This window comes from Acomys russatus, chromosome 11, assembly GCF_903995435.1.
Source record: "Acomys russatus chromosome 11, mAcoRus1.1, whole genome shotgun sequence".
In the NCBI taxonomy this organism is placed as follows: Eukaryota; Metazoa; Chordata; class Mammalia; order Rodentia; family Muridae; genus Acomys; species Acomys russatus.
Window position 1 is genome coordinate 57,611,132 of NC_067147.1, and position 26,642 is coordinate 57,637,773.

Here is a 26,642-nt window from a genome sequence, read left to right on the forward strand (position 1 = left end):
CTCATTGGCTTTTCACAGGCTCACTCTGTAAGCAGACTGTCCACTCCTCACTTGAGGATAAGCCAGAAGCATGGGGTTGGCCCCAGGGATGCTGAGATGTTTATCTGGCAGGCCTCTGATAAATGCCAGGATTAGCATTTGGTACAGAAATTAAGAGGACCTCTACCTTCCATTGTGGTCTTCGTATAAGAAGAACCTAAGAAGACGAGCAACAGTTGTAGCCTTGTTAGAGATGCGGGACCTCACCTGAGTGGGATGCTGCCACTGACAGCAGCAGGCCAGAGCCTTGTTCTGAACACTGTTAAGCTCCATTCAGAGAGAGAGAGAGAGAAAAAAAAACTTATTTTGCTGAAATTTCTTTGTATTTATTTTGCAAATGGGAGCTGCAGTAGGAGTGGGTGTTTTCTCTGAAGAAGATATGGCCTTGTGGTTGACAAATAATGAGCTGTCTTGCTCAGCCAGCTCTGTAGTCAGGAAAGCCTGTCCATCACAGCGACAGGTTGGGCCTCTGAGCGATGCCCATGTAGTTTCACCGTTGACAGCACCCACAGGCCATTCCCCGCCCCATGCCCCACTCCTCGCCCATGATAGGTTACCAGAGCTCAGGTAGTCTCCACAAATTATTTCCTGCTTGCTATTGCTCAGTCAGACTCTGGTCTTATCTCAGATACATAAACTTTGTAAATTTATGTAAACGCCCTCCCCCCTCCCACTTGCAGGAGCCTAAAGCCAGAATGTTTTTCTTTTTCTTTTTTAAATATCTACTTATCCGCTGAGCCATCTCTCCAGCCCCTTTCTTCTTTTTTTTTTTTTTTTAAAGATCTATTTATTATGTATACACTGTTCTGCCTGTACGTATGTATGCCTGTGTGTCAGAAGAGAGTACCAGATCTCACCATAGATGGTTGTGGGCCACCATGTGGTTGCTGGGAATTGAACTCAGGACTTCTGGAAGAGCAACCAGTGGTCTTAACCTCTGAGCCATCTCTCCAGCCCAAGAATGTTTCTTTACATTTCTTAGAATTCAGACACATGACACCACACCGCACCCACCCCATAGCCACAGCTGGCACCTCACACCTGGCTAGGCCTTAGAGTTGGAGCTCTCACTGGCCGAACACTTCAGAGGGATTGCTGGGGTGTGTGTGGGTCCTTTACATGAATAATCCCACATGTTTATTCTTTTTCTTTTCTCTCTCTCTCTCTCTTTTTTTTTTTTTCCTTTTCTTTTTCCGAGACAGGGTTTCTCTGTACAGCCCTGGCTGTCCTGGACCCACTTTGTAGACCAGGCTGGCCTCAAACTCACAGAGATCCACCTGCCTCTACCTCCTGAGTGCTGGGATTAAAGGCGTGCACCACCACGCCCCAGCTCAAACGGGTTTTAAAGAAAGATGTATGGAGAAAAACGGCAGGGCAAAAAAAGAGACAGGTTTGTTTTGTTTTGTTTTGTTTGTTTGTTGTTGTTGTTTTTTGAGACAGGGTTTCTCTGTGCCTTGGCTGTCTTGGACTTGCTTTGTAGACCAGGCTGGCTTTGAACTCAGCTCCATCTGCCTCTGCCTCCCAAGTGTTGGGATAAACTAAGAGACAGCTTTTAAATAAAGAGGATAGGTGCGTCAAGTTCTCATTAAATCATTGCTTACCCATGAAACTGAGGAAAAGACAGCTGGAAACATCCTCTGAATGGCAGATGAAGGAACTCCCCAAACAAGGAGAGCTGTGACCTGACCCCGCCACAGAATGAAAATAGAATACCAAAAGCTGGTGTGACCGTGAGCTGAGCTCCTGGGCTGACGCCTGCTGGCAGTCTACCATGGACTGTCTCCCTCCCAGCCACAGGCTATGAGCTGTCAGTGTTTACCCGGGAGACTGTCTGGTAGCGGGAAGCAAAGGCAGGTAAACACACTGAAGCCCAGATGAGCAAATGGCAGGTTTTACATTTTATTTCCAAGAAATGACATCTTATTTTCATAAAAAGATAAATCAGACTCTCAAAATGCAGGCTACCTTCAAGGCAGCCATGGGGTACACCCCACTGTCCAAGACAATGTCAACAGGGTGTATGAGGTATCAAAACCAATCAACAGATTAAGGAACAACAGAACTCAAGTCATTTAGCTTGTAATGAAGCAGTCAGGGCGGGAGTCCAATGGTGCTTTGGACGATAGTGTCAGCAAGGCCAGCGACGCAGGTTTTCCCGGCAGTCTCTGCAGCACATGGCTTCCCAGATGATGTCCAGGAAGCCCTCTAGTCCACTCCGAGTGGCCATGCCCCTAGAGTCTCTCACATGTCCTTGGAGCATGACCTTCATGACACTCTCTTTGCTTTGGAGAGAAAGACAGCTGTGTGAGGGAGGAGCCCGTGTCTCGTCCCCTTACACCTCCCTCCATCTTAGCCACCTTCGCCGGTTCTCCACAACCAGAGGAGAGGGAGAACATAAGCCAGCTCATGTCACTGCTGAAGCTTGGTCCTCGTGGAAGCTGGGCTGTGGGCTGATGGCGCTGCCCAAGCAAGCTCCAGCAGCAAGTCTTCACCTTCACGACACGACAGGCTCAGGAGTCCCTGACTCTGCAGCACTGCACCGTGCACAGCGTATATTTAAATGTGAGGTGACGAGTACTGACAGTACTGGGAAAGGCCACTCTTCTCACCTGGGGGACATTTTCTTGGGTGGACATGGCACAGACATTTCTCTACAGATCACTAAGTCAGAGAACAGCTTTTGTCCCTCCAGGCTGAAGGCAGCCTCTCTCACAAGGACTACAGACTAGTAAGAAGTCTGAGGTTCCTGGGTCACTAGTTCATGCAGTCCAATCAGTCCCAGACTGACACCACCAAAAGGACAGGCCTGTCTTCAACAGTTCCTGTGATGCCTGTCACTTCCCTGTGAACGCACTCCCATGGGTGTGTAGCATGCAGGTGAGCACATATGTCCGTGAGAGTGAGTGTGGAGACCAGTCAACTGTGGGTGTCCTTCCTCAGCTGTCTTTGAGACAGTTCACTGTGACCTGAGGCTCACTGAGGAAGTTCCCAGCAAGTCTCAAGGACATGCCTGTTTCCACTACCCCAAAGCTGTTTTGATTTGTTTTTTTTGAGACAGGGTCTCTCTATGTAGCCTTGGCTGTCCTTGGACTTGCTCCGTAGACCAGGCTAGCCTTGAACTCACAGAGATTCACCTGCCTCTGCCTCCCCACCACACCTGGCCAGGCCCAGCTTTTAAGTGAGCCCTCGTGCTTCTATGCACTTCCCCATCCCCCACCCTTGCTGTCATTCAAACTGTATCCTGAGTTGTTGGTTAAAGATGAAAAGGGAAACACATTAAACAGAGGAAATCTCTTATTTTAATGAGGAAAAGAAAAATAAAAAACAAGATCTAAAAAAAAAAAGGAGGGGGGGAGAGGACCAGCACAATTGTTTAGAGGTTAAGAGCACTGCCTGCTCTTCCAAAGGTCCTGAGTTCAATTCCCAGCAACCACATGGTGGCTCACAACCATCTATAATGTGATCTGTTGCCCTCTTCTGACCTGCAGATGTACATGCAGGCAGAGCACTGTATACACAATAAATAAATAAGTAAATAAATAAATAAATCTTAAAGTCAAAGAAAAGGAAAAAAGGGGAGCAGTAATGAAGAAACTGTTCATTCTTATCCTGTAATGATTCTGCAAAAGATAAATCTTTAAAAATCAGAACCTTACGGCTGGGCTTGGTGGCACTCAGGAGGCGGAGGCAGAAGGAACTCTGAGTTTGAGGTTAGCTTGGTATAAGGAGCAGGCCCTGTCTCAATAAGTAAACAAACAAACAAATCATTTGACTGTGGTGCTACACATTCAAGGAGTGCAACCTTGCTGAGCCATTTTCCCTTAGGCAAACAGAGCCCTACAGACAAACACTACAGCGGCCTTAGTGTAAACAACAGTCTCTGAGGTCAGGCTGAGTGCGTCCAGGAAGTGGCTGCCAACTACAGTTTTCTCTGGGTGTGTTATTTACTAGATCCACCTGACTGCCACCTGCGCCAAGCAAGTCCTTTCAGGGCTATCTTCCAAGAAAGGAGATGGGCAACATCAGAGAGAATTCCAGGGGAGCAGAGAGGCATCTTCAGTGTCCAGGGCCCTTTCAGTTGCTCTGGACCACCTTCCTCTCAGCTAAATACATCAGTCACAGGCCAGGTGGATGTTCCTAGAGACCACCAACTCCAGAACAGCACTGTTCACAGATTCACAATGCCTTCCCTCTTAGGAGCTTCACTCTAGTTTTACAATAGCAAGGGAATGGGGGAATGCAATCTGAAGAAGCCAGAGTTGAGAACACACACACACACAAACGCACACACGCACACTGCCCACTTCCTGTGCATGTCTCCAGCCCTGCTTCTTTCATTTCAGACACGCTGTGCTCAGGGGCTCAAGCCTCAGATCCCAACACCTGGGAGGCTCAAGGGAAGGACAGCTGTGAGTTCCAGGCTGGCCTACAGGGTAAGACTCTCACATCCACCCTACAACCACAACCACCATAAAAACAGGAGAAAAAAAGGAGGAGGAGGAATTGCTGGGGAAATCAAAGTGTAAACATACTTGTTAATTTGTAATTTAATGAGAACAGAAGAAATAAGGAGGGGTGGGTGTATCTGACAGAATTCCTCCCCTTCCCAGCTCCCTACAGGAATTTCAAATTTTTTCCTTCAGAAGGTGCCTATGTAGCTGTTACTCTGCCACAGTAAGCCCTGAGCCAATGCCTGGCTTGAATGTTTGTTACCTGCCCCAGTTGCAAGGCTCGCTTCCTTAACCCCCCCTCCCCACTGCCCCAGCTGCAAGGCTCGCTTCCTTAACCCCCCCCCCCACTGCCCCAGCTGCAAGGCACGCTTCCTTAACCCCCCCCACACTGCCCCAGCTGCAAGGCTCGCTTCCTTAACCCTCCCCACTGCCCCAGCTGCAAGGCTCGCTTCCTTAACCCACCCATCCCAGGCTTCAGAGTCTATAAGAACTCAATAGCCAATCAGTCAGGAGGTGCTTACTCCCACTGGGGCCTAGACCTTGAAGACACCCACCAGTCAGGGAGGCTGAGGAAGACCCTGCTCTTGGAGAGCACAGGGCACCCGTATGAGAAGCAACCAAATGCTTGCTAGTTTCCAGAGCCTATGTCCTTTTAAAATTCGGTTTGCTGTTTTCTTCTGTGTATGGGTGTTTTGCCTACATATATGTATGCACACCATGTGCAAGCCTGGTCCCTGAGGCAACCAAAAGGAGGAGCCAGATCCCTTTGGACTGGGGTTACAGACAGCTGTGAGCCACCAGTGGGTGCTGGGAACTGAACACAGGTCCTCTAGAAGAGCAGAAAGTGCTCTTGACCACTGAGCCATCTCTTCAACCCCAGATCCTAAGTTCTTTTTAAAAATTCCCATGCACTAAAGAATAAGCCAGCTCTCAAATGGCAGCCGAGCACTCCAAGAGAGCTGGCATTTCATCTAGAATTTTCTCTTAGCCCCAAACTGCAGCCCAACAGAGATGCTGGTGGCTCTGGCACACCTTTGCCTAAGTCAAGTCTCAGAGCTCTGCCTTGTCTAGAGAAAGTCTCCGAGCAGCATTTGCTGTGGTAACTGCTGGAAGTAGTGGGAGCTGTGATGCAACAGGGAGCTGCTGTCCAGAGAGGCCCAGGGAGCTGCTGTCCAGGGGTGGCCCATTTAGCCTCTGCAGAGAAGGGGAGCAGGACAGGGGTATGCAATCTATATAAGTGACTCTAAGAGGAGATGGAGGTGAACTTGGGGCATGGCTCTTCTACAGTCTTCAGCTGTGAGTGGACTGATGAGAAGACAACATATTGCAGGTCAAAGGTCAGAACCTGATCCTGAGCCATCTGGTTCCCAGGCTGACAAAAGCAGGGCTTCTCTTCCACCAGGAGACCTCTCCCAGTCTTGGCTTTTCTGAAACTCATGTGCCTTGGAAAACAAGTATCCAGGAAGGCAAAAGGCTTGGCCCAAATATCACTTCGCTACAGTATCCTCTCCCATCTGCCTGCCCAGACTAGCCTGGGTGGTCCTTCCACAGAAGCTGTCCAGCACCCTGCTGTGGAACTCCAGCAGACAGTGAGTGTGAGAGCACCGCAAGATGTCTCTCTCCACCCAGGGCTGGTGTGGTGTTCCTGTGGAATGACAAGGTGGAACTGGAGGGCACTGGGGGCTGGAACCAAGGGCAGAGGTAAAATTTGTGGAGGCTCTAAACTCGGCAAGTATCAGGAAAGCAACAAACAAGACACTTCCGTCCCAGGTTTAGGAGGTATTCCTGGACAGTGACTGGCTAAGGCACACTTCCTGCTCAGCATCTGCACCACCCAGTTCTGTGATGAGCCTGCTGCCTGCCCGGTTCCCACCATGGCGGGGTCTGAGCCAGCAGCAGACTCCCATCCCTGCTTGAGCCAGCTGACAGCTGTAGAAGGGCTAGGAGAGAAGACAGCAATGAAGAGAGCCCCAGACCCCTGTTAATGCACTTGGTCTCTTAGGCTGCCCAGCATCTCTGACCTTAGGGATATAACCAAGCCTCACATACTGTAGTCAGGGGACACCACTACAGACGGCAGCTCCTCGTTAATTTCCAATCCCCAGAAGGTAGTGACGGAGACGGAACATGACAGCCACCCACTGTCTTTTGCACAATGGGTCTCTGTGGGTGAGCAATGCTTCCTACTCAAGAGCAGCAGCTTCCTTGTTTTACGCTGAGTCTTCTACTGCAACAGCATCAAGAGGAGTGGCTCTCTGCAGCCCTAAGCATGGCATGGTCCCTTACATCAGTGGTGCTCAACCTGTGGGCCACAACCCCCCAAAGACCAGCAGCAAACAGATATTTGCATTATGTTTCCGATAGTAGCAAAATTCATTATGCAGTAGTAACAAAATAATTTGATGGGTGTGGCTCACCACAACAGGAGGAGCCTGTTTTAAAGGGTGCAGCATTAGGAAGGCTGAGAACCACTGACATAAATGACTGGACTTTTACTACAAAGGAGCAACCTGGCAGGGACACTGCCATCCCTACCCCAATGTTTTCATCTAAAGCCCCCTGCCTGGAGGATGTGTTATTAAACCCACCGGGACCCAAGGACAGAAGAGCAGGAATACACTTACAGTTCGTCAGACATAACTGTGTATACGTGTAAGGGGGTGAAACGACGGGGCGGGACAGCACTGGAGACCGAACCCAGGGCCTTATGCATACTATGCTGAGCTACACCTGAGGCCTAAGCATGGCTCTTACAGAGCTTGTACATTTGTTTCCACAGATATTCTCCGAGTCCTGAATCTCGCTTGCAGGCATCCTATCTATATCTGATCAACTCAAGTGGCAGAACCAAGCTACCTTCAGCAACAGCACCACCTGGTGGTCCATATGACAAACCATCTGCTGTCTGTTTTCTAGTCACGGCCTTTTTTTTCTTTCCTTCTCTGTGTAGCCATGGCTGCCCTCGAACTCACAGAGATCTGCCTGCCTCTGCCTCCCTGTTTAGTGCCATCCAGGAGCAGGGCATACACATTTAAGCTTCCTACCTCTTGGGTGCTCACACAGCGGAGGCTGCTCTCACTCAGTCCTCTTGGGTGCTCACACAGCGGAGGCTGCTCTCACTCAGTCCTCTTGGGTGCTCACACAGCGGAGGCTGCTCTCACTCAGTCCCTTCCCTATGCGGTTATCTGAACTCCCTTTACACTCCCACGTCTTCTGCCCGCCTGTCCTTAATTCAAAAATCATTTACTAAACTCTTTCCCCCCCTTTCCCCCCTAAAAACACCTGACGCGGTTCAGAAATAACGAAGTCCTTTGTTGAGGAGTTGAGTTCTCAAACCCACTCACCTTTTCGTTCCCTAATAAGGACACATCTTCGTTCTCTCATTTCTGAGCTGAGACTGTCCACCATCTTGTTAATGCAGTTGTCCAGAACCAGGGAGTGGGTTGTGGACTCAATATCCTTCCGACAGATGGGACACTCTACCTTCCGTTTCATCCACTCCTTGATACAGAAGGAGCAGAAACTGTGGGCACAGTTCAGGGTGACAGCCTGCAACGGGAAGGGAACACAACAATGACTTGCTACTCCTACTTTCTCAAGGCACAACAGGAGCAAATCTCCAAGGTTCCACCTCACAAAGCCGCTCTGGGTTGACTCCCCCACTAGCCGTTCCCGCCTCACCTTCCTCTACCGGCTCCCACAGTCCTAAGCAACGCTGTTTCTCCACAGCACAAAATCTCCAGACAAAACTAGGTCGAAAACAACAACCTGCAGCCAGAGTCCAGTGCTCAGGCAGACATTGGCCTTCCCAAGATTCCGCAGAAGGCAGACACAGCCACCTCCCTAGGGAGGGCCTCAAAACAGGAACCCTATGTACATGCATTTTCCTTTCCAAAGGCATCTAAAAGCCTGCCATTTGACTCATGAGCTTAACACTTAGCATGAAATGAACTGGCTACAAGTGGTAGGAATTACTGAAAACGCAGAGAGCTGGTGCCATACTACGGCAAAGTAACAGACAGTACTAGGAGGCAGGTGCTTCATTTTCTTTCTGTTTTGGTTTTTTGAGACAGGGTTTCTCTGTGTAGGTCTACACATGTAGACCAGGCTGGCCTCGAACTCAGAGCCATCCACCCGTATCTGCTGGGACTAAAGGCGTGCGCCACCACTGCCCTGCTGCAGTATTTCATTTTCAAAAGGACCCTCCAAGGCCTGAAATACATTCACTCTGGCCCTGAATACCTACAGTGACCACACAGTCAATGGCATCCACTACCTGCTTCAAAGGCCACACAAGCCCACTCTGAGCACGTGCCCATCTGCAGCAAAGAAAGGACAGCACTAGTGGGCGGCTTTAGTCCAGTACGTCAAAATCCCAATGCTGTGTGGCTTTCATTGCAGCTGAAATGGCGAGTGTGCTACGTACATATGTAAGAAGGAAAATGCAGTGAGGACTGCATGTCGTAATGAGAAGTGGCTGTCTTCAGACATCACCTTGAAAGCAAACAGCTCTAGTTTCTGAACAAAACTTTCTTCAGAATGGTTCCCTGTCGCGGCACGAGGGGCGGGGCGAGCCCTGCTCATACTTAACTCGATGAAGTACTCCGAGCAGATAATACACTGGAGCTCATTCTCCAGCACGTCCTTCATGTGGCTGAGAACTTCCTCCTTCTGTGCCTGGACCTTGTCCTTCTCCTCCTGCAAAGACACAACCCCACCTGTCACCTGGGGAAACCCACCAGAATGACAGGATGACAGCAAGCTTAGCTGCACAGGGCAGCATCCAGCACAGCTGCCCGCGGCTCTCCCTGCAGGCCACCCTTCCCTAGGAGCGGCCCCTAACACAGAGCGCTAGCTCAAGCTAAGCTGCAGTGTAGCACATGAAGGGTGAAGCCCTGAGGTGGCCTAGGATGAAGGCTGCTCTTCTCACATCATCTGTGAGACAAAACCCTGACTCGCCAGACCACACCCACCACTGCCAGGACCCTCCAGGACCTCCTAGCCTGCAAAACTTTGAAAAACGAATTAACACTGTTTATCAGCGAGCAGTTAACATTGTTTACCAGCTAAGAGTGTTGCAACTGCAGCCAACTGGATGAACTAAAACCAGGGCGGAGGGTGGGGCACACCAGCAAGTTGCAACCAGAGTAATAGAAACTTCCTAGGACAGGGTAAGAGCACACAGGGCAGGGGCGTGGCTGAGGGCGCAGTTCCTAGCATTGTCAGCAGCTGTCTCTTGACAGAAGGAGGACACCTAGATTCCTCTGAGACATGGCTAGAGAGAAGTATTCCCGTCTGTCCCCCTGCTTTCCCCACAGTCAAGCTGTAGGTTAGTTATGTCATCATCCCCCAAAAAGGAAGCAACAGGAGCCCAAGACAGGGAGGAAAACACACTCAAAATACATCTAAGCAGTCGGGTTCATTTTGTCTTTTCTTCTTAGACTTATTTTTGTTTTATGTATATGGGTGTTTTGTCTGCACACATGACTGTGCACCACGTACACACACTGGTGGAGGGATACATCCCCAGGTGCCTGAAACTGGAGTTACAGATGGTTGTGAGCTACCATATGGGGTGCCGACACTTGAACCTGAGTCCTCTGGAAAAGCAATAAGTGTTCTTAACCACTGAGCCATCTCTCCATCCTACTGAGAAAAATATTTAAGTTCCTGGGTTTCAAAATCTATGGTAAAGCAAAGTGACAGCAACTTGGAGTTGAAAACAGGAGGATTGAGAGTTTAAAATAAAGGAGAGCCAGGGCTACAAACAGGGAAGCCCTGTGTCGAAAACCAGGAGTTCAAAATAGAGGTGGGGATGGGCTGGAGAGTGGCTCAGTGGCTAACAGCACTGGCTGCTCTTCCAAAGGATCCAAGTTCAATTCTTGTTGTTGTTGGGGTTTTTTTTTTCCCCGAGACAGTTTCTCTGTGTAGCCTTGGCTGTCCTGGACTCGCTTTGTAGACCAGGCTGGCCTTGAACTCACAGCGATCCACCTGCCTCTGCCTCCCTAGTGCTGGGATTAAAAGCGTGCGCCACCACGCCTGGCTCCAACTTCAATTTTTAATACCCACATGGAAGCTTACAACTGCCTATAACGCCACTTCCACGGGACCCAACATCATCTTCTGGCCTCTTCAGGTACTATACACACATGTGTACATGTGCAAAGTAAATACTCGTATAAATAATAATAAATTATTTTGAAAGAAAATGATTCAAGGTCATTTTTGGCTACATAGTAAGTTTGGGGCCAGCCTGGACTATGAGATCACGCCTTAAAAAAATAAAAAAAAAAAATTAAAAAAAGGAAAGGAAAGGAAAAGAAGAAAAGAAAGAAAGAAAAAAATTGTTGGAGTCAGGTGGGTATATGACAGCAATCCTAGCATTTGCTAAGTAGATGACTGGCCCCCAGGGCTATATAGTAAAATGCTGTCTCAGAAAACAAACACAATGTACTTAAAGGTTGTAGCTCAGTGGCAGAGAGCTTGCCCAGGATGCCTAGGGGCCTGGTCCAGCCCTAGCACCATTCCCCGCCCCAAAAGGTACTGATTTAAACCATGGCCAGGGACATCAAATCTCTGAGGAGAACGCCTCTTCCTTTCTGTACTCAGCTCCACTTCTGAACCTGGAGCAGGGTGATGCAGCCTGACTCGACACTCATTTCAGGTTACAAGCTGGAACCTATGGACCTGAACTTGTACATACACTAAAACATCAGGACTCCTCGTAAATGATCATACACGCTTAAGAAAAACTTGTTGACAATATTTTAAATTTGGGGCATTTCATTTAACATCTGGGTTTTTGCCTATTGTGAAAAAAAATTGGATCTGACAAGACTGGACTGCCATTTCTGGGTGGCTACTGACTGCAGAGAGAAGAGCTGCCTTCTGGGAAAGGAGCTGGGAAGCAGCACGGCCCTCACAGCCCTCCAGGGCTCCTCTTCTCTCGCTTTTAGTACTACTCTGGCCTTGGGAGGCATTTGGGTTCATTGCTTATAATTTAAGAATTCTACCAATCTGATGGGGAGACAGATCCCAAAAGGGAATCCCCACAGACAAAGGCTAGAATGCAGGGTGCACGCCTCCTTCCCAGTGGTTAGCTTCTGAACAAGGAAGGGAATAAATAGGTGCTGTCTGACAGTGAGTGTCTATAGGGTCAAAGACTGGATAGATCATCTCCCTGAGGTAAGGAGGAGCCATCTTTTTTAATTTTTTTTATTTTATTTATTTATTTATTTATTTTTATTTTTTTAAAGACAGGGTTTCTCTGTGTAGCCTTGGCTGTCCTGGACTCACTTTGTAGACCAGGCTGCCCTCGAACTCAAGCAATCCACCTGCCTCTGCCTCCCAAGTGCTGGGATTAAAGGCGTGTGTCATCACACCCAGCTGGAGGAGCCATCTTTATTAAACATAGCAACCATGCACCCTTGCGCATGCTGAACTACTAAGCCTCCACCTTCTATCCAGTACCTTGGTCTGCTCCAATTCTTTGTTCTTGGCTTGAATAATTTTCTCAAAGTCCTTCTTGCTTCGATTTAGTTCTTCCATTAGAGCCCGGTGCTGCAGAAACAGCAGGAGAGCCATGAGGATGAATGCACAACAACCCTCTTGGTAGCCACACCTCTTTGCTTCCTCCCTCTGGTCAGTGACTTTAGTTTAGGGACCAGTGATGACAATTTCAAAAACAGCCCTTCTCTCATTCAGGATGGATGGATCAGGATAGGGGAGAGAGGCCAAAATCGGTTAGTCCTTTGGAGCCTTCTAACAAGCTGCTCAAGTGCCAGCAGCTGTTTCACTTTGACTAGCTCCTCACACCCAAATGTCAACAGGTTCTACATCTATGAAACAATCTGTGGGTTGAGATATGACTCAGTTACAGGCCACATGCTTAGTGTGCATGAAGACCTAACAACACAGAGGATATAAGGAAGGAAAGAGAGGAAAGAAAAAAAGGGAGAGAGCAAGCAAATTCTGAGTCCTCCCATGCAACGAGGGTATTCTGAAGAATCTCACCCTGAGTCCTTTTTAAAGGGTAGAGTAAGGTTTTTCTCTGTAAATATTTAAGAAACAAATCTAGGGACCAAAGAGACGGCTCAGCATTTAAGAGCAGCATGCTGTGGCACTGGAGAGATGGCTCAGAGGTTAAGATTACTGACTGCTCTTCCTGAGGTCCTGAGTTCAATTCCCAGCAACCACATGGTGGCTCACAACCATCTATACTGGGATCTGGTGCCCTCTTCTGGCGAGCAGGTGTACATGCAGATGAAACAATGTATATATAATAAATAAATCTTAAAAGCAGCATGCTGTTCTGCCAGTGGACCCAAGTCTGGTTCCCAGCACCCACGGCAGGTAGCTCACAATCTCCTAAACTCTCACTTTAGGGGATGTGTGGTCACCTGACAGAGTAACATCAGAAGCCTGGGTCTGCCTTTTTCCCCCAAAACGGAGCTTCTCTGTGCAGCCCTGGCTGTCCTGGAACCTTCTCTGCCAAACAGGCTGGCCTCAAACCCAGAGATGCACCAGCCCTTGCCTGCCAAGTGCTGGGCCTAAAGTTGTGCACCACCACCATCCAGCTAACCATTTCTTCTACAAAAAGAAACACATGAGCCTCCTCCTACCAGTGTTGTTAAGAGAGCAACAAGCATGAAAAGCAGTCAGAAAAGAGTGCTAAATCAGCCAGGCGTGGTGGTGCACGCCTTTAATCCCAGCACTTGGGAGGCAGAGACAGGCTGATCTCTGTGAGTTCAAGGCCAGCCTGGTCTACAAAATCCAGGATAGCCAGGGCTACAAGAGAAGCCCTGTCTTGAAAAAAAACAAAACAAAACAAAACAAAAAAAGGACGCTAAATCCTTGTGTATGTATAAGTTCTATCAGTCTGGAGGGAGAAGTTCGTCAGGGGGATCAGGCACATCAGCACAGAGTGGCATGTCTGTCAAGCATGAGAGCAACGAAGTATGACATCACACACCAGATTGATGACTGCAGGGCCTCATACACATGTGTTAGAGCAGGTGAGGTAGTGGAGCTACAAGGGACCACAGTGAATCCCAGGCCTTCTGCACGGCAGCCTGACTCTTCTCTGACCAGTTTCAAAACATCCAAGTATTAGTTTGAAAGCACTCAGAAGGAGGTCAGCGAGGTGGACTGGGGTAAAGGCACTGTGTGCAAGCCTGGCAACCCGAGTTTGATTCCTGGACCCATATGGAGGAGGGAACAACTCCTGGAAGCTGTCCTTCACAACACTCACACATGAGCATCCACTCCAGTAAACACAATTATTTTTAAATGTATTTGTTTATTTATTTATTTACTTTAAAGATTTATTTATTATGTATACAGTGCTCTGCCTGCATGTACACCTGCAGACCAGAAGAGGGCATTAGATCTCATTATAGATGGTTGTGAGCCACCATGTGGTTGCTGAGAATTGAATTCAGGACCTCTGGAAGAGCAGCCAGTGGTCTAAACCACTGAGCCATCTTCCCAGCCCTGTGTTTGTTTATTTTAAAAGAGGTTTTTATTTTTATTTAGTGTTTGTATAAGCCACACGTGTACAAGTGCCCTGGGAAGCCTGAAGAGGGCATCCAGATTTCTGCAGCTGGAGTACAGGATCTGTGAGGTATCTAAAGAGTGCTGGCAACCAAACTTGGCCAACGCTTGTGTGTACATACACATACACACACACACACACACACACACACACACTAAATAAAAATGTATTTAAATACTCAAATGGGAACAATGCCTACCCTTTTACCCTATAGAGTAGATAAGCTCAGAAAATAAAATCCAAATATAAAAAGAGCACATAATAGGTGGCCAAGCAAAAGCAGTGCTAAGCTCAATGACATAAATCACAAACGGTCTTTTAGGTGACCTGAGGCTGTAAGTGGCACCACTGTTAAGTGGATGGTTTTGCTTTAGACTGTTCATTCTCAAGCTGACTTAAACTGCTTGATTGGAACATTCTGGAGTGGTTTCTGGATGCCACAGTGCAGGGATCGTGAGGTACAAAGGCCCTTCCAGGCCCCAAGGCCGGAGGCAGCGCTAACATCTCCCCTCCCCTGCCGTTACTACTCTGGAAGTAGAGCCCCTATTCCAGAGAGCTCTGAATTTCTCAGGCTGTTCTGTCATCACCAGACAGCTGCTGCTTGAAGACAGATGTCTCCTGCTGACATCTGGTGTGCATCTGGGAGGCTCCGAGTCTCCTGCCCGATGGTGTGAGCACCTGGCACCTGTTCTGTCTGCAGAATGGAGACAACACGGAGCAGAGGTGGCTAGTGGCCAGTGATGCCTGCCTGTTCCCGCCCCCAGCTGCCACGGCCTCTGGGGTAGGAGATTGGGTTACCTCCTGCAGAGCCTGGACCAGCTGCTGCTTCAGGTCCTCTTCTCCTTGCTCTTTCTCCAAACCCTGAAAAGCCAAAACAAAATGGAGGTCTCCCTGCTGCCAAGGGGAAGAGAAGACAATCCTGCAACAAGCAGTTATGACAGGAACAACACAGGCAGGGGCAAAACCCCTCACTGTACTTCAAACTGGTGTCAGCAAAGGACTGAGCAGTGCTATTTGCTCAACTACTGCAAACCTCAGGACTGTCAGTGTAAAGGCACCAGCTGAATGGCTCTGAAAACAACAGGGTGACAGTCTAAGCTTCTTTTATTACCAATGTCATGATACTCAAATGGATGAAATCTGAAAACAGAGCCAACAAACATCTAAACCCAAACACAACCCACAGACTGGCCCCCACAACACTTCCAAGTTCCGTCCCTCTGCAAGCCATTCTCTGCCCTTGCCTGAGCCTCCCTGGCTTCCCTCTGCATTCCAGCCGGCACTATCTAAGGCCACACAGCCTGTGTTCTTGCTGCCTTAATACCTGTTGGGGGGGGGGTTCAACTCATTCATAATTTAGTGCACCACCCTGAAAATCATTTTTCCAACGTGCTAATGAAGAGCATATCTTGCCTCAACAAGATAAATTACTTAGCCATTAAAAGAACATTAAGCATTTTATACCATGCAGAATTCCAAAAACATGTCAGGCAATTTGGGTACTCCAAACATAAAGCACGGAGCTGGGGCTGGATGGCTTCTGGAGCAGGCCAGGCTACACTGAGGGCCGCGGGCAGCTAGCACAAAGTACGATGTGCTTGTCAAAGCCATGTGTGTGTGACCTCAAGACACGTGTAAACACTGTGTCTGCCCTAACAGAACAGTCGTGACTGTTAAGCTCAGGCACCATCCCGCCTGACACACTATCCTTTAAAGAGAAGGTGCTCGGTGAAGGTGAGACACAGTAAATAGCAGATCCCTGCTCTGTCATTCACAGCAGTCTGGGCTGGGCAAAGGAAGCAGAAGCTCTGCACACCACCCCTCATGCCCCAAGACACCCGTGTAATCCATGGCTTTCACTAATCCTACCAGCTAAGGAGACAGCAGAGACAAGAATGAAAAGTAAAAACTCTTCAGAAATAAGCCAATGCCACTACAGGCTGTGCCTTGCCCAGAGGGATCCAAGGAAGATAAAACCACCTTTGCACTTTAGCTGTGACTGGTCCTTTTTGGTTTTAAGTCAACAAAAGGGAATTGCTGACATTCGCCATTATCTGAACACCTGGTGCGGGAACTGTGTGGTTCCTACCACGTGGGAACTGACATTTAAGCAGGCCCATGATCAGCTCCAGTCTGGCACTTAACGTAAGAGCTTGTCATCTAAGCAAATGATTTGAAGATGAGAACACATTTGGTCTAAACTCCATACCTCTTAGATCTTCCCTCCTTCCTTTCTTTTTAAGGACTTATTTTATGTATGAGTGCTCTGTCTACAAGTACACCTGCAGGCCAGAAGAGGGCATCAGATCCCAGAATAGATGGTTGTGAGCCACCATGTGATTGCTGGGAACTGAACTCAGGACCTCTGGAAGAGCCGTCAGTGCCCTTAACCACTGAGCCATCTCTCCAGGCCCCAGATGTTTCTTTTAGCTTCTAGGAAAATGATGGTGCCTTATCATTCAGCCCATTGTGTGCCTCCCCATGGCATTCTGGCTGACTAAGACAGGAACAAAACCACTGTCTGCACCACCCATGCCCACTGCAAGTCAGCTAGAGTTAATCAAGCAGCTGTCGTGTACAAGGACAGAGCAACTAGCTGCTGCACCTGCTCTGGGCCGTGACCTGGTTTTGACTACAAAGAGCACAGAAGTCCTGAGGACACTATGGTTTCCTGGCATCCTTCCTGGCTCCTGATCGTAATCCTTCCCAAACTCCACCAGACTTTCTGCCCCCGCTGTGTCTCCCACGCTTAGCACTCAGTGCCTGCTTCAGAGACGACTCTAGCCAGAAGCTCACAGGCGCCTGCCCACCTGCGGGCACCCTTGCTTACAACCCCTGTGCTACCTGGAGGTGATGTTCCTCTTCCTGGAAAGTCTTCTCCAGCTGCTCCACTCTTGCTTGCTGCTGAGCCTGCTCGGCATACAGCTGAGACTGTAAGTCTTGCAGCTCCTTCTCCATCCTCGCGACTCTCTTGGAGCGCCCCTTCCGGGTCTGCCTCTTCACATTCAGAACGGCTACCTGCTTTTCGTGCATCTGCGTTTTCAGCTTCAGAATCCTGGACATAGTCACCTTAAACAACTCCAAGCTGCTCTGGGATGCTGACGGGCGGGAGGCCTTCTGCCTCTTAGGATAGACCTCAATGACCTTCGGAGGAGCAGAGGAAGTGTGAGTCCCGGTGGTCTTCTCACTTGCCTCAAGAGAAGTCACCTTAGGACACAGATATCCCAAGGGCTGACTCGCTGCTTCACCTTTCTCGTGTGACGTGGCTGGCTCACTGGGTTTACAGGAGCCTTCAGTCACTACTTTGCATCTGAGGTCTGAGGGGCCTTCGGCTGTACGACTCTCCAGTCCGTCCAAACTCAATTTCCTTTTCGTTCTCAACCCTTTGCTCTTTTCCCCTGTCTGGTCATTCTCGGGGGCAAGGCAGGGAGCCCCACCCCCGCAGTCCTCCTCAACAGCTTCGTACTGGTACTCCGCGTTCTCCCGGCCGCCCAGCGGCACTCCAAGCTGGACATGGTCTCCCTTACGGAGGCAGTAAGCCTGTAATGGTGCCAGGCGCTCTCTGTTCAGCCAAACACCATTCAGACTCTGGGGAAAAAGAAAGAAAAACAAAATAAGCTCATGATTTTCCTCCTCTTAATGGAATTTCTCTCTTGCTGCTGCAAAACCTTCTGCTTTTTCAAAAGGAAAACCCTTGAGACCAAACAGAAGTGAAAGGTTCATAAACCACCATCTCTAGAAAGCGCACTGTGCACACAGCGCTTTGGCTTCCTACCTATATTTCACATTCATACCTCCACAGAGAACCGTCTACGTAACAGGCAAGAATCACCTTGCTCAAAACACAGGGAACGCACTAAACAGCACCGAAACTCAATCACTCCTATTGACCTACACGCCAGGCAATGGTTCAAGAGCGGAGACAAAGCTCCTAGGGAAGGAAGCGTTACCTTACAGTGAACCACAAGGTAGGCCAGCCAGGAGTCACCCATGCTCTGCACGTGGGCCCTCAACACTGAACAAACAAAGCCCCCTCCAGCGTACAAAAACTAAAGTACAACACCAATATTTTGTACTGGGGGAATCAAAGTGCAGGTGGAACCTTACCCAAGTGACACCAGCAGCCAGCCATGTACACTATCAGAGTGCAGCGAATAGAGTTGAGCTCTGGTCTTGAGCTCACAGAGCAAATTCAACACCTTGGGCATATTAATTGCAAGGCTTTAGCAGCTTTGCTTCGCTGTGTCCCAGCTTTGTCTATACGATGATGAAGTCTGGTATCTATCTCACACTGTAAAATGCATTACACAGCACTCAAGTGTCACGAATCTTTGCTCTCGTCTTGCTTTAATGAAATTACATTGTTAAGAGCATAGGTGGGAGAGGGCTGAGCTCTGAAGAAAAAGCACACGAAGAGCTGGTTCAATCCTCAACACCGGAGATGAAAAAGAACACAAGTCTTGGATCAGACTGCCAGGTCTGCAATGTGTCTACCATCCAGCAGTTCAGTGGCACTGGGCTGGCTTCCTGTTTGCTTTTTGGGTTGGGTCCTGCGTCTATATAGATGATAATCTTTCTGGTGATCCCTGTGAGAATGCAACATGTGTGAGGTACTTAGACCATAGCACAACTGACAGGCCACTTCCTTTCTGTGTCTAACATCTTATCAGGTGTGGTGGGCTGAGTAGGAATGCCCCCAGACTCACATGTTCCAATGCTTGGCCCATAGGGAGCAGCACTATTAGGTGTGGCCTCGTTGGAGGAAGTGTGTCACTGTGGGGGTGGACTTTGAAGTCTCCTATGCTCAAGGCACACCCAGTGTGACACAGTCTCCTTCTGCTGTCTGCAGATCAAGATGTGGAACTCTTGGCTCCTCCGGCACCATGTCTGCCTGCACGCTGCCATGCTTCCTGCCGTGATGATAATGGACTAAACCTTGGAAACTGTGAGCCAGCCTCAGTTAAATGTTTTCCTTTATAAGAGTTGCCACAGTCCTATTCCGCTCCTTGGAATATACCCAGAAGATGCTCCACCACACAACAAGGACATATGCCCAACCATGTTCATAGCAGCCTTATTCATAATAGCCAGAACCTGGAAACAACCTAAATGTCCCTCAGTCGAAGAATAGATAAAGAAACTGTGGTACATTTACACTATGGAATACTACTCAGGTATAAAAAACAAGGAAATCCTGAAATTTGTGGACAAATGGATGGAACTAGAAGTGATCATACTGAGTGAGTTAACCCAGAAGCAGAAAGACTTACATGGTATATACTCATCTATAATTGGACACTAGCCCAAGGGGCACATCACATGAAACTCTTCACTTACCAGGACATTGGGATAGTTGTATAGACATCCTATTGGGGCTCTATGTGAGAGAAGTACGGGAGAATGGGGAAATAAAAGGATCCAGAGGGTCCTAGAAACCTACAAGAAGAACATCATGACAGGCGGATCTGGGCCCAGGGGCTCTGCTCAAACGACTGCACCAAGCTAGGACAATACTTGCAGTGAACATCGAACCCCTTCTCAGATCTAGTCAACGGACAAGACATTCTCCATAGTTGAGTGGAGAGGGGGGACTGACTTGGACGTAAACTCTGGTGCCCCATATTTGAACACTTCCCCGTGGTGGCACTCAGAGATTTGATAGCCTATGACCATATAGTGGGGGAGGAGGTCCCACTTGGTCACAGACATGGGGGGGGGAAATAGGGTGAAAGCGGGAGGGAGGGAGGAATGGGTGGATACAAGGGATGGGACAACAACTGAGATGTAATCTGAGTAAATTAATTAAATTTGAAAAAAAAAAAAAAAAAAGAGTTGCCATTGTCATGGTGTCTCTCCACAGCAATAAAACCATAGCTGACATACCAGGTAAAGACACCCAAGATTTTTATGAGAATAGCTTGTAGCAACTATCTGCAGGAGAAAAAAACAACATAAGGACACAAGTTTAGAATCCTACGGCATAGTAAAGAGAACCATGTGGATGTGGGTTAGCTAAATGGAGATGACAAGCCCTACAATAGGCTTTAGAGCTAGCTATCAAGATACTGGCAGGGCTTTTAGCTTGACTTTGAGGACAGGCTGAGTGTGAACTCACGGATCAGGGAGACTAAGACCACATGCGTTACACATATATACACACATATGTAAATACATATATGTGTGTAGGCACGAACACACACACACACACACACACACACACACACACACACACACACACGGTGGCTTACAACCATCTGTAATTGCAGTTTCAGGGAATTTGTTTCCCTCTTCTGGCTTCCACAGGCACTGCATGCATGTAGTGTACAGACATACATGCAGACAGAGCACGCATACACATAAAACAAGACAAAAAATAAAGTATGCCACATAAAAGCTGAACTAGGGAACAGAAGTCAGTGTCACTGGTTGTTGCACACCTGAAGACGGATCACCCAGGCAGCGAGACTCAGCCACACAAAATGCACTCACAGATTTGGGGTGGCAGGTGCTATAGCAAAGGCAGAAGTCACCAAGCAGCAGATGAATTTAAGGCTAGCCTGGTCTACACAACAAGACTCCGGGTTTTTTGTTTTGTTTTTTTTTTTTTAAGTCTTCAGCACACCTTTAATCCCAACACTAGGGAGGCAGAGGCAGGTGGATCTCCGTGAGTTTGAGGCCAGCCATGTCTCGAAAACAAGACAAAAAGTCCCCTTTTCCATAGACAGCTTCCATTATACGCCGGGTGCTTGTATATTTGCACTCTAGGTGCTCCCTAGTTCCTGGGCTTTGTAAATTTCCCACTAGACCAATGACTTTACATTTTACTTAAAGGAGACTGAAGAGATGGCTCAGCAATTCAAAGGGCTTGCTCCTTTTCCAGAGAACCCTAGCCCAACTCCCAACAGCCACATGGGGCATCTCACAGCTGCCTGTAACTCCAGCTCTGAAGAATCCAAATCTCTCTTCTAGCCTCAAGCACCTGCACACAAATGTGCATACAACACACACATGTAAATAATACAGTAATAAAGAAATCTAAAAAAAGAAAAATTAAAGCAGAAAACCCTTTATTCAAAGTAAAATGTTTTTGAGAACACAACGGTTAAACAGGTTGATTTTAAAAGTGGGGGTGCACATGTGTGTAGGGGGTGTTCTGAAAGGAAGGTGAGGGAAGGGAAGCAGTTCAGTGCAGGAAGCTCTCTCTCTGAACACCCCCCTCCACCCCCAGTCACAGCTGTCCTCCAGAAGCTACAGTGGAGTCCCAGGATCTCACACAGCCACCTTTCAAAGGGGCCAGCTTCCCCACAAATGTGGTCTAGTTCCTGGAAAAGGAGCCAAAGCTCTATTTCAGACATTCCCTTTGTGGTACCAGTCACTCGAGGCTGTTAACAACCTAACTGCCTGCAGCACACAGAACTGCTACACTCTGGAAAGAGAACAGGTGGCTGTGGCTGTACTTCTGCATATTACACCTGAACAACCATTAGGTGTTAAGAAAAGGAAGCGTGCTCTTTCTGTCTCTCTGCTCTCTGCCCCCCTGGGCCCCCCACTTTCCTTCTCTCCCCTGCTTCTACAATAAATCTTATACCATGTCGGGGGGGGGGGTGGAGGAAAGGAAATTTTAGCTGGGTAGTGATGGTGCACTCAGGAGGCAGAGGCAGGCAGATCAAGGCCAGCTTGATCTACAGAGCTAATTCTAGGACAGGTAAGGCTACACAAAGGAACCGTGTCTCAAAAAATTAAATAAGTAAATAAATAAATGAAAAATGGAAGGAAAATAGGGCTGGAGAGATGGCTCATGAGTTAAAGCACCACACGCACACTGCTCAGTTTCCAGCACACACAGAGCGCCTCACAAGTACCTGAACTCCACTCGCAGAGGGAGCCCCAGCAAGGTAAACTTCTCTGTACTTAATCAAACATTTTTCTAAGGCACTTGTGTCTGAATCAGGCAGTAAGATATGACCCATGTAACGGTAAATTATGGATTGAGGAAATTAAGTACAAATTACTCCTAATGGCTATTGCACAAAACTTTGGCATAAAAAGTAGAACTGCTTAACACTCCTTGTGGCAAGACCCTCCACTGGTCCTTTTTGGTTGACACAGAAAGATAAAATGTGAGCACTGTGGAAGCAAATCTTTTTCTATCTTGTCTCATAAAGGAATGGGGAAGAAGCAATCTTTCAAATCAGTTACTATAGTAGACGATTCCTTAGGTAGAGCAAGGCAAGGGTTCCAGGCTGTGAAGAGGCCACAGGCTAAATGGCTGTGTTGATCACTGAGATCTGTCAACAGCCTCTATTTGCCAGCTTTCTTTTTAGTTGACAAATACAGGAGAATTCCAAGGACTGGTGGACATTTCTAAATGTAGAGCCTCCAACTGCTCTTGGATCAGCTGTCCTAGTGCTTGTAATTTTTCTTTTGTTATGGGCCATTGTTCTATGCAAATAGGTTGGTCAGTCAACCACCTTGGTGGAAAGGCCATTGGTATTGTCAGCAGTGTCCTCCCCATAGAGAATTGGAGGACCAGCTTTTCTTGTGCTCTTTATGAACAACTTGGACAGTCGTTTGACCATAAAGTCAGGAATGTCCCCGGCTTTATGGCTTGTCCCTGAAATTGGAGGAATGGTGATCTGTGCCTCCCACTGAAACAACAGATCTCTCCACCATAAAGTCACAGCCACATTAGCCACGGATGGCCTTAATTATCATATTTGTCCTTCCGGTCTTACACATTTAAGCCATTTTAGATTTTGTTTTACTTGCAGCAATGACTCAATCCCTAGGAGCTGTGTAGATACCTTTTGAAGTGGCCAGGCTGGATGTCAGGAATTTTGGGACATCTGTCTCAGTATCTAATGACCCCTCAATCTCAACACCATCTAACTGTAATTTTAAGTTTGGCCTTTTATCATTTTGGGGGTGGAGGCTCGAGACAGGGTACCAGTTGAGTTCAGGTACTTCTCAGAGCCTTGGTTGTTCTGAACTCTCTTTGTAGACCAGGCTGGCCTTGAACTCAAAGAGATCCACCTACCTTTGCCTCCTGAGTGCTGGGATCATTTAAAAAAATTTTTTTTTTAAAGAATCTTTTTTGAGATTTTTATTTATTATGTATACAGTGTTCTGCCTGCATGTACACCTGTATGCCCGAAGAGGGCATCAGATCACTTATAGATGGCTGTGAGCCACCATCTTTGCTGGGAATTGAACTCAGGACCTCTGGAAGAGCAGCCATTGTTCTTAACCTCTGAGCCACCTCCCCAGCCCCCCAGGCACTGATATTGTTAAAGATCAGTTACTAGGTGAAGGTCCGTATTCTGAATTAAGAATACAGATTACCCTTTGATACTGTCCTACAACAATGCTATACAGTAGCCTTAAGTGCTTGGGACAGGGTTGAATAACAGGGACAAACTAAATCATTTATGAAGACAACCCAAGGTTGAAATGAATCTTTCACTGACTTTTTACAGATTATTAACTAGACCTCTGAGTAGAACAGTATCAGATCCAAATGGTAGAGAAAATCTATTTCGGTCTCTAATTTTCAGAATGCTAATGTTGAATTTGAAAGGGCTGTTAGACCCCTGAGGGCAAGATCTGCACCTCATGAATGTACCAAAACTACTGCAGACATAGAAACAAATGCTCATGATTCAGTTACAGTTGGACAAACAGCTACAGGAGACATCAAAACACAAAAGACCCTTGCTGTGGCTGTGAAAAATCAAATTATTCCCTAAAATTCTGCGAACAAGAAATTTTCTAAATTTCCTAAATCTTTTAAGGCCCTGTTTTAAAAAGAAACAAAAAGTCATCATTAATACCAATATAATGGTTATCAACATGGCAGTATTTGTAATCTTTTTCCTTAAGCCATTTAAAACGGCATTATAAAAGTCCAAAGGCATGTCAGGTGTGGTGGTGCAGACCTGTAATCCCAACACTCGGGAGGCAGAGGCAGGTGGATCACTTGAATCCCAGGACAGCCAAGATAAGACAGAGAAACCCTGTCTTGGGGACGGGGTGGTGTGTAAAGGCTTGGTGTCATTTTTTTTAAAAAGATTTGTTTATTTATCATATATACACAGTGTTTTGCCTGCATGTACACCAGAAGAGAGTATCAAATCTCATTGTAGATGGTTGTGAGCCACCATGTGGTTGCTGGGAATTGAACTCAGGACCTTTGGAAGAGCAGCCAATGCTTTTAACCTCTCAGCCATCTCTCCAGCCCGACTTTACTTTCAGAGGAGCAAACATTTGTGAACCAAGTAACTTCCCAGAGAGGGAGAGGGGTCAGTACCCAGTGAGGGAGGCAAAAAGCCTCTCTCCCTGGAAGCAGGAGCCAAAGACGCCTGAGAAGCTCAAGCATCGGAACTGGTCTAGAAGAGAAGCTGGGGGAAGATTACCTGGTCCACAGGTGCTTGCTCCTTGCTTTACAAGTCAGGCCAGCAAGAGCCCCTTCTCTCTCTCTCTCTCTCCCCCACCCCCAAATGGGGTTTCTTTGTTACATAGAGCCCTGGCTGTCCAGGACTTTCGAATTCACAGAGTTCCTGCCTCTGCCTCTGCCCTGAAGCATGTTCCACCTGGCAACAGGGCCTTCTCAAAGGGCTTTAGCTCCCTTCCTTGGCTGGCAGGTCTGACTTGAGAAGCTCATGTAAATAAAAGAGCCCCCGCCCCCCTCCGCAAGGGCTTCCTAAAAGAACTGCCTCTCTGGGGTTTGTAGCATTCTGCAGCCAGCCTCTTCAAAGGTCTAATCAGGAGGCTGTGAACTCCTGCCTTAGAGACTGGAATGGCTCTCTTAAGAAACAGAACTAAGAAACGGCTTCCTGTTTAAGTTTAGATTCTACTTAAGTTCTGGCCAGATTTGTGCAACTTCTACCCCAACTTGGTTCGCCAAAATGTTAATGCTGCTTTTACAAAACAGTTTGCTTTTCAGTTTTTCTCTTAACCCAGCCATTCACAGATAATTGAGACTCTATTATATTACTTTAACAAGCTCCACAGCACAAGAACTGAGCAGTTGTGACTCTATCCTTTTCCTTCTAAGCTATTTTGGCTCCCTTCCAGCGAGCACTGCAGAGATACTTACACTTTGTAGCTTTCTTACTTCGTTCTCACTCCTGGTCTCTCCTCTGGCTGAAACCCCCTACTTCTTCCTGTAAACTCCTCCTCTGGCTGGAAGGGCGCCCAGCCCTATTCTCTCCCCTGCTCAGCAACTGGCCACAAACTGCTTTATTGGCATATCAGGGCACAATTGGGGATGAGTGTTTACACAACATTGAGACAAGAGATTCTCAGAACAAGGAGTGCAACCACATAGTGTGTGTGTGTGTGTGTGTGTGTGTGTACAGAAATCAACATTTGAATTACACAATAACATTATGCCTAATCTGGCAACACTAGCCTCTGCTGGCACCTTCACTCACATTATCATAACCCCCTCCCAAAGCACACATAAATTAAAATAATAATACAATTTTTAAAAATACATAAAACCCAAAGGAGTCATTAAGCTTATTTGAGCTCTTGTACCTTGTTGTCCATAATTGTCCACTGTCCCTCAGGATTCTGCTTCAAAACACAGTGGTTTCGTGAAATCATCAGAGGGCATACCTTTGATATCAGTTGGTACGTGACACCAAATCCTCGCCCTATAGTCACCTGAAAGACAGAGGCCATGGAATAGACACAGTCAGTCACTATGCTAAAAAGGGAGATTCGTGCCAACCAGCAGCATACACAGGTCCTGACTTAAGAAACCAGACAGCTGTGGAACCTAAACTGTTCATCAGCTGTCTTTCTGCTCCTCAGTGGACACATGGAAAAAGCACAAGAAAAAGGCAACAAGAGAACACTTAAGAGTTAACTATAGGGGCTGTCAAGATGGCTTAGAGGTTAAGAACACTGGCTGCTCTTCCAGAGGTCCTGAGTTCAATTCCCAGCAACGATGTGGTGACTCACAACCATCTGTAAAGGGATCTGATGCCCTCCCTCTTCTGGCCTGCAAATGTACATACAGACAGAGTACTCCCACATTACAAACAAAAACAAACAAACAAACAAAACTACCTATAATCAAAGTGCGGGGTGGGGTGAGGGAGAAAAGCCAGGCAGTGGTACTGTACACCTTTAGTCCCAATACTGGGGAGGCAGAGGCAGCAGACCTCTGTGAGTTCAAGACCAGCAAGTTCCAAGACACCCAAGGTTACACAGAGAAATCCTGTCTCAGAAACAAAACAAAACAACAACAAAAGAGTTAACCAAGGAAGGCTAGAGAGACAGCTCAGAGTTAAAAGCACTGACTGTTCTTCCAGAAGACCAGATTTGTTTTCCCAACCCCTACATGGCGGCTCATAACCATCCATAATTCCAGTTGCAGGGGCCCTGACGCCCTCTTCTGGTATATTATCATCTCTGCCTCTGCCTCCCGAGCGCTGAGATTAAAGGTGTGTGCCACCATGCCCGGCTAGGCCTTGGAGTTTCAAAACTCAGCATCTCTCTCTCTCTGTGACTCCCTCCAGTTGGCCCTGGTTATGTTCTAGGCACGTCAGGAAACCTCCAATCAACCTCTACACACAGTTGTGAAGTATCTC

The 26,642-nt window shown here is 47.6% G+C and overlaps 1 protein-coding gene across 1 annotated transcript in view; it reads right to left on the reverse strand.

The window, feature by feature from the left end:
- Positions 1-2,058: 2,058 nt before the first annotated feature.
- Rnf8 (ring finger protein 8) overlaps positions 2,059-26,642 on the reverse strand; it is a 29,603-nt gene continuing 5,019 nt past the window's right edge. Inside the window, exons 2-8 of the mRNA XM_051153398.1 lie at positions 25,582-25,710; positions 16,888-17,631; positions 14,842-14,904; positions 11,961-12,050; positions 9,081-9,188; positions 7,835-8,039; positions 2,059-2,321 (exon numbers count right to left, since the gene is read on the reverse strand). Of these exons, the coding sequence (XP_051009355.1) occupies positions 2,305-2,321; positions 7,835-8,039; positions 9,081-9,188; positions 11,961-12,050; positions 14,842-14,904; positions 16,888-17,631; positions 25,582-25,710 (1,356 nt within the window). The 3' untranslated portion in view covers positions 2,059-2,304. The remainder of the gene's footprint in view (positions 2,322-7,834; positions 8,040-9,080; positions 9,189-11,960; positions 12,051-14,841; positions 14,905-16,887; positions 17,632-25,581; positions 25,711-26,642) is intronic.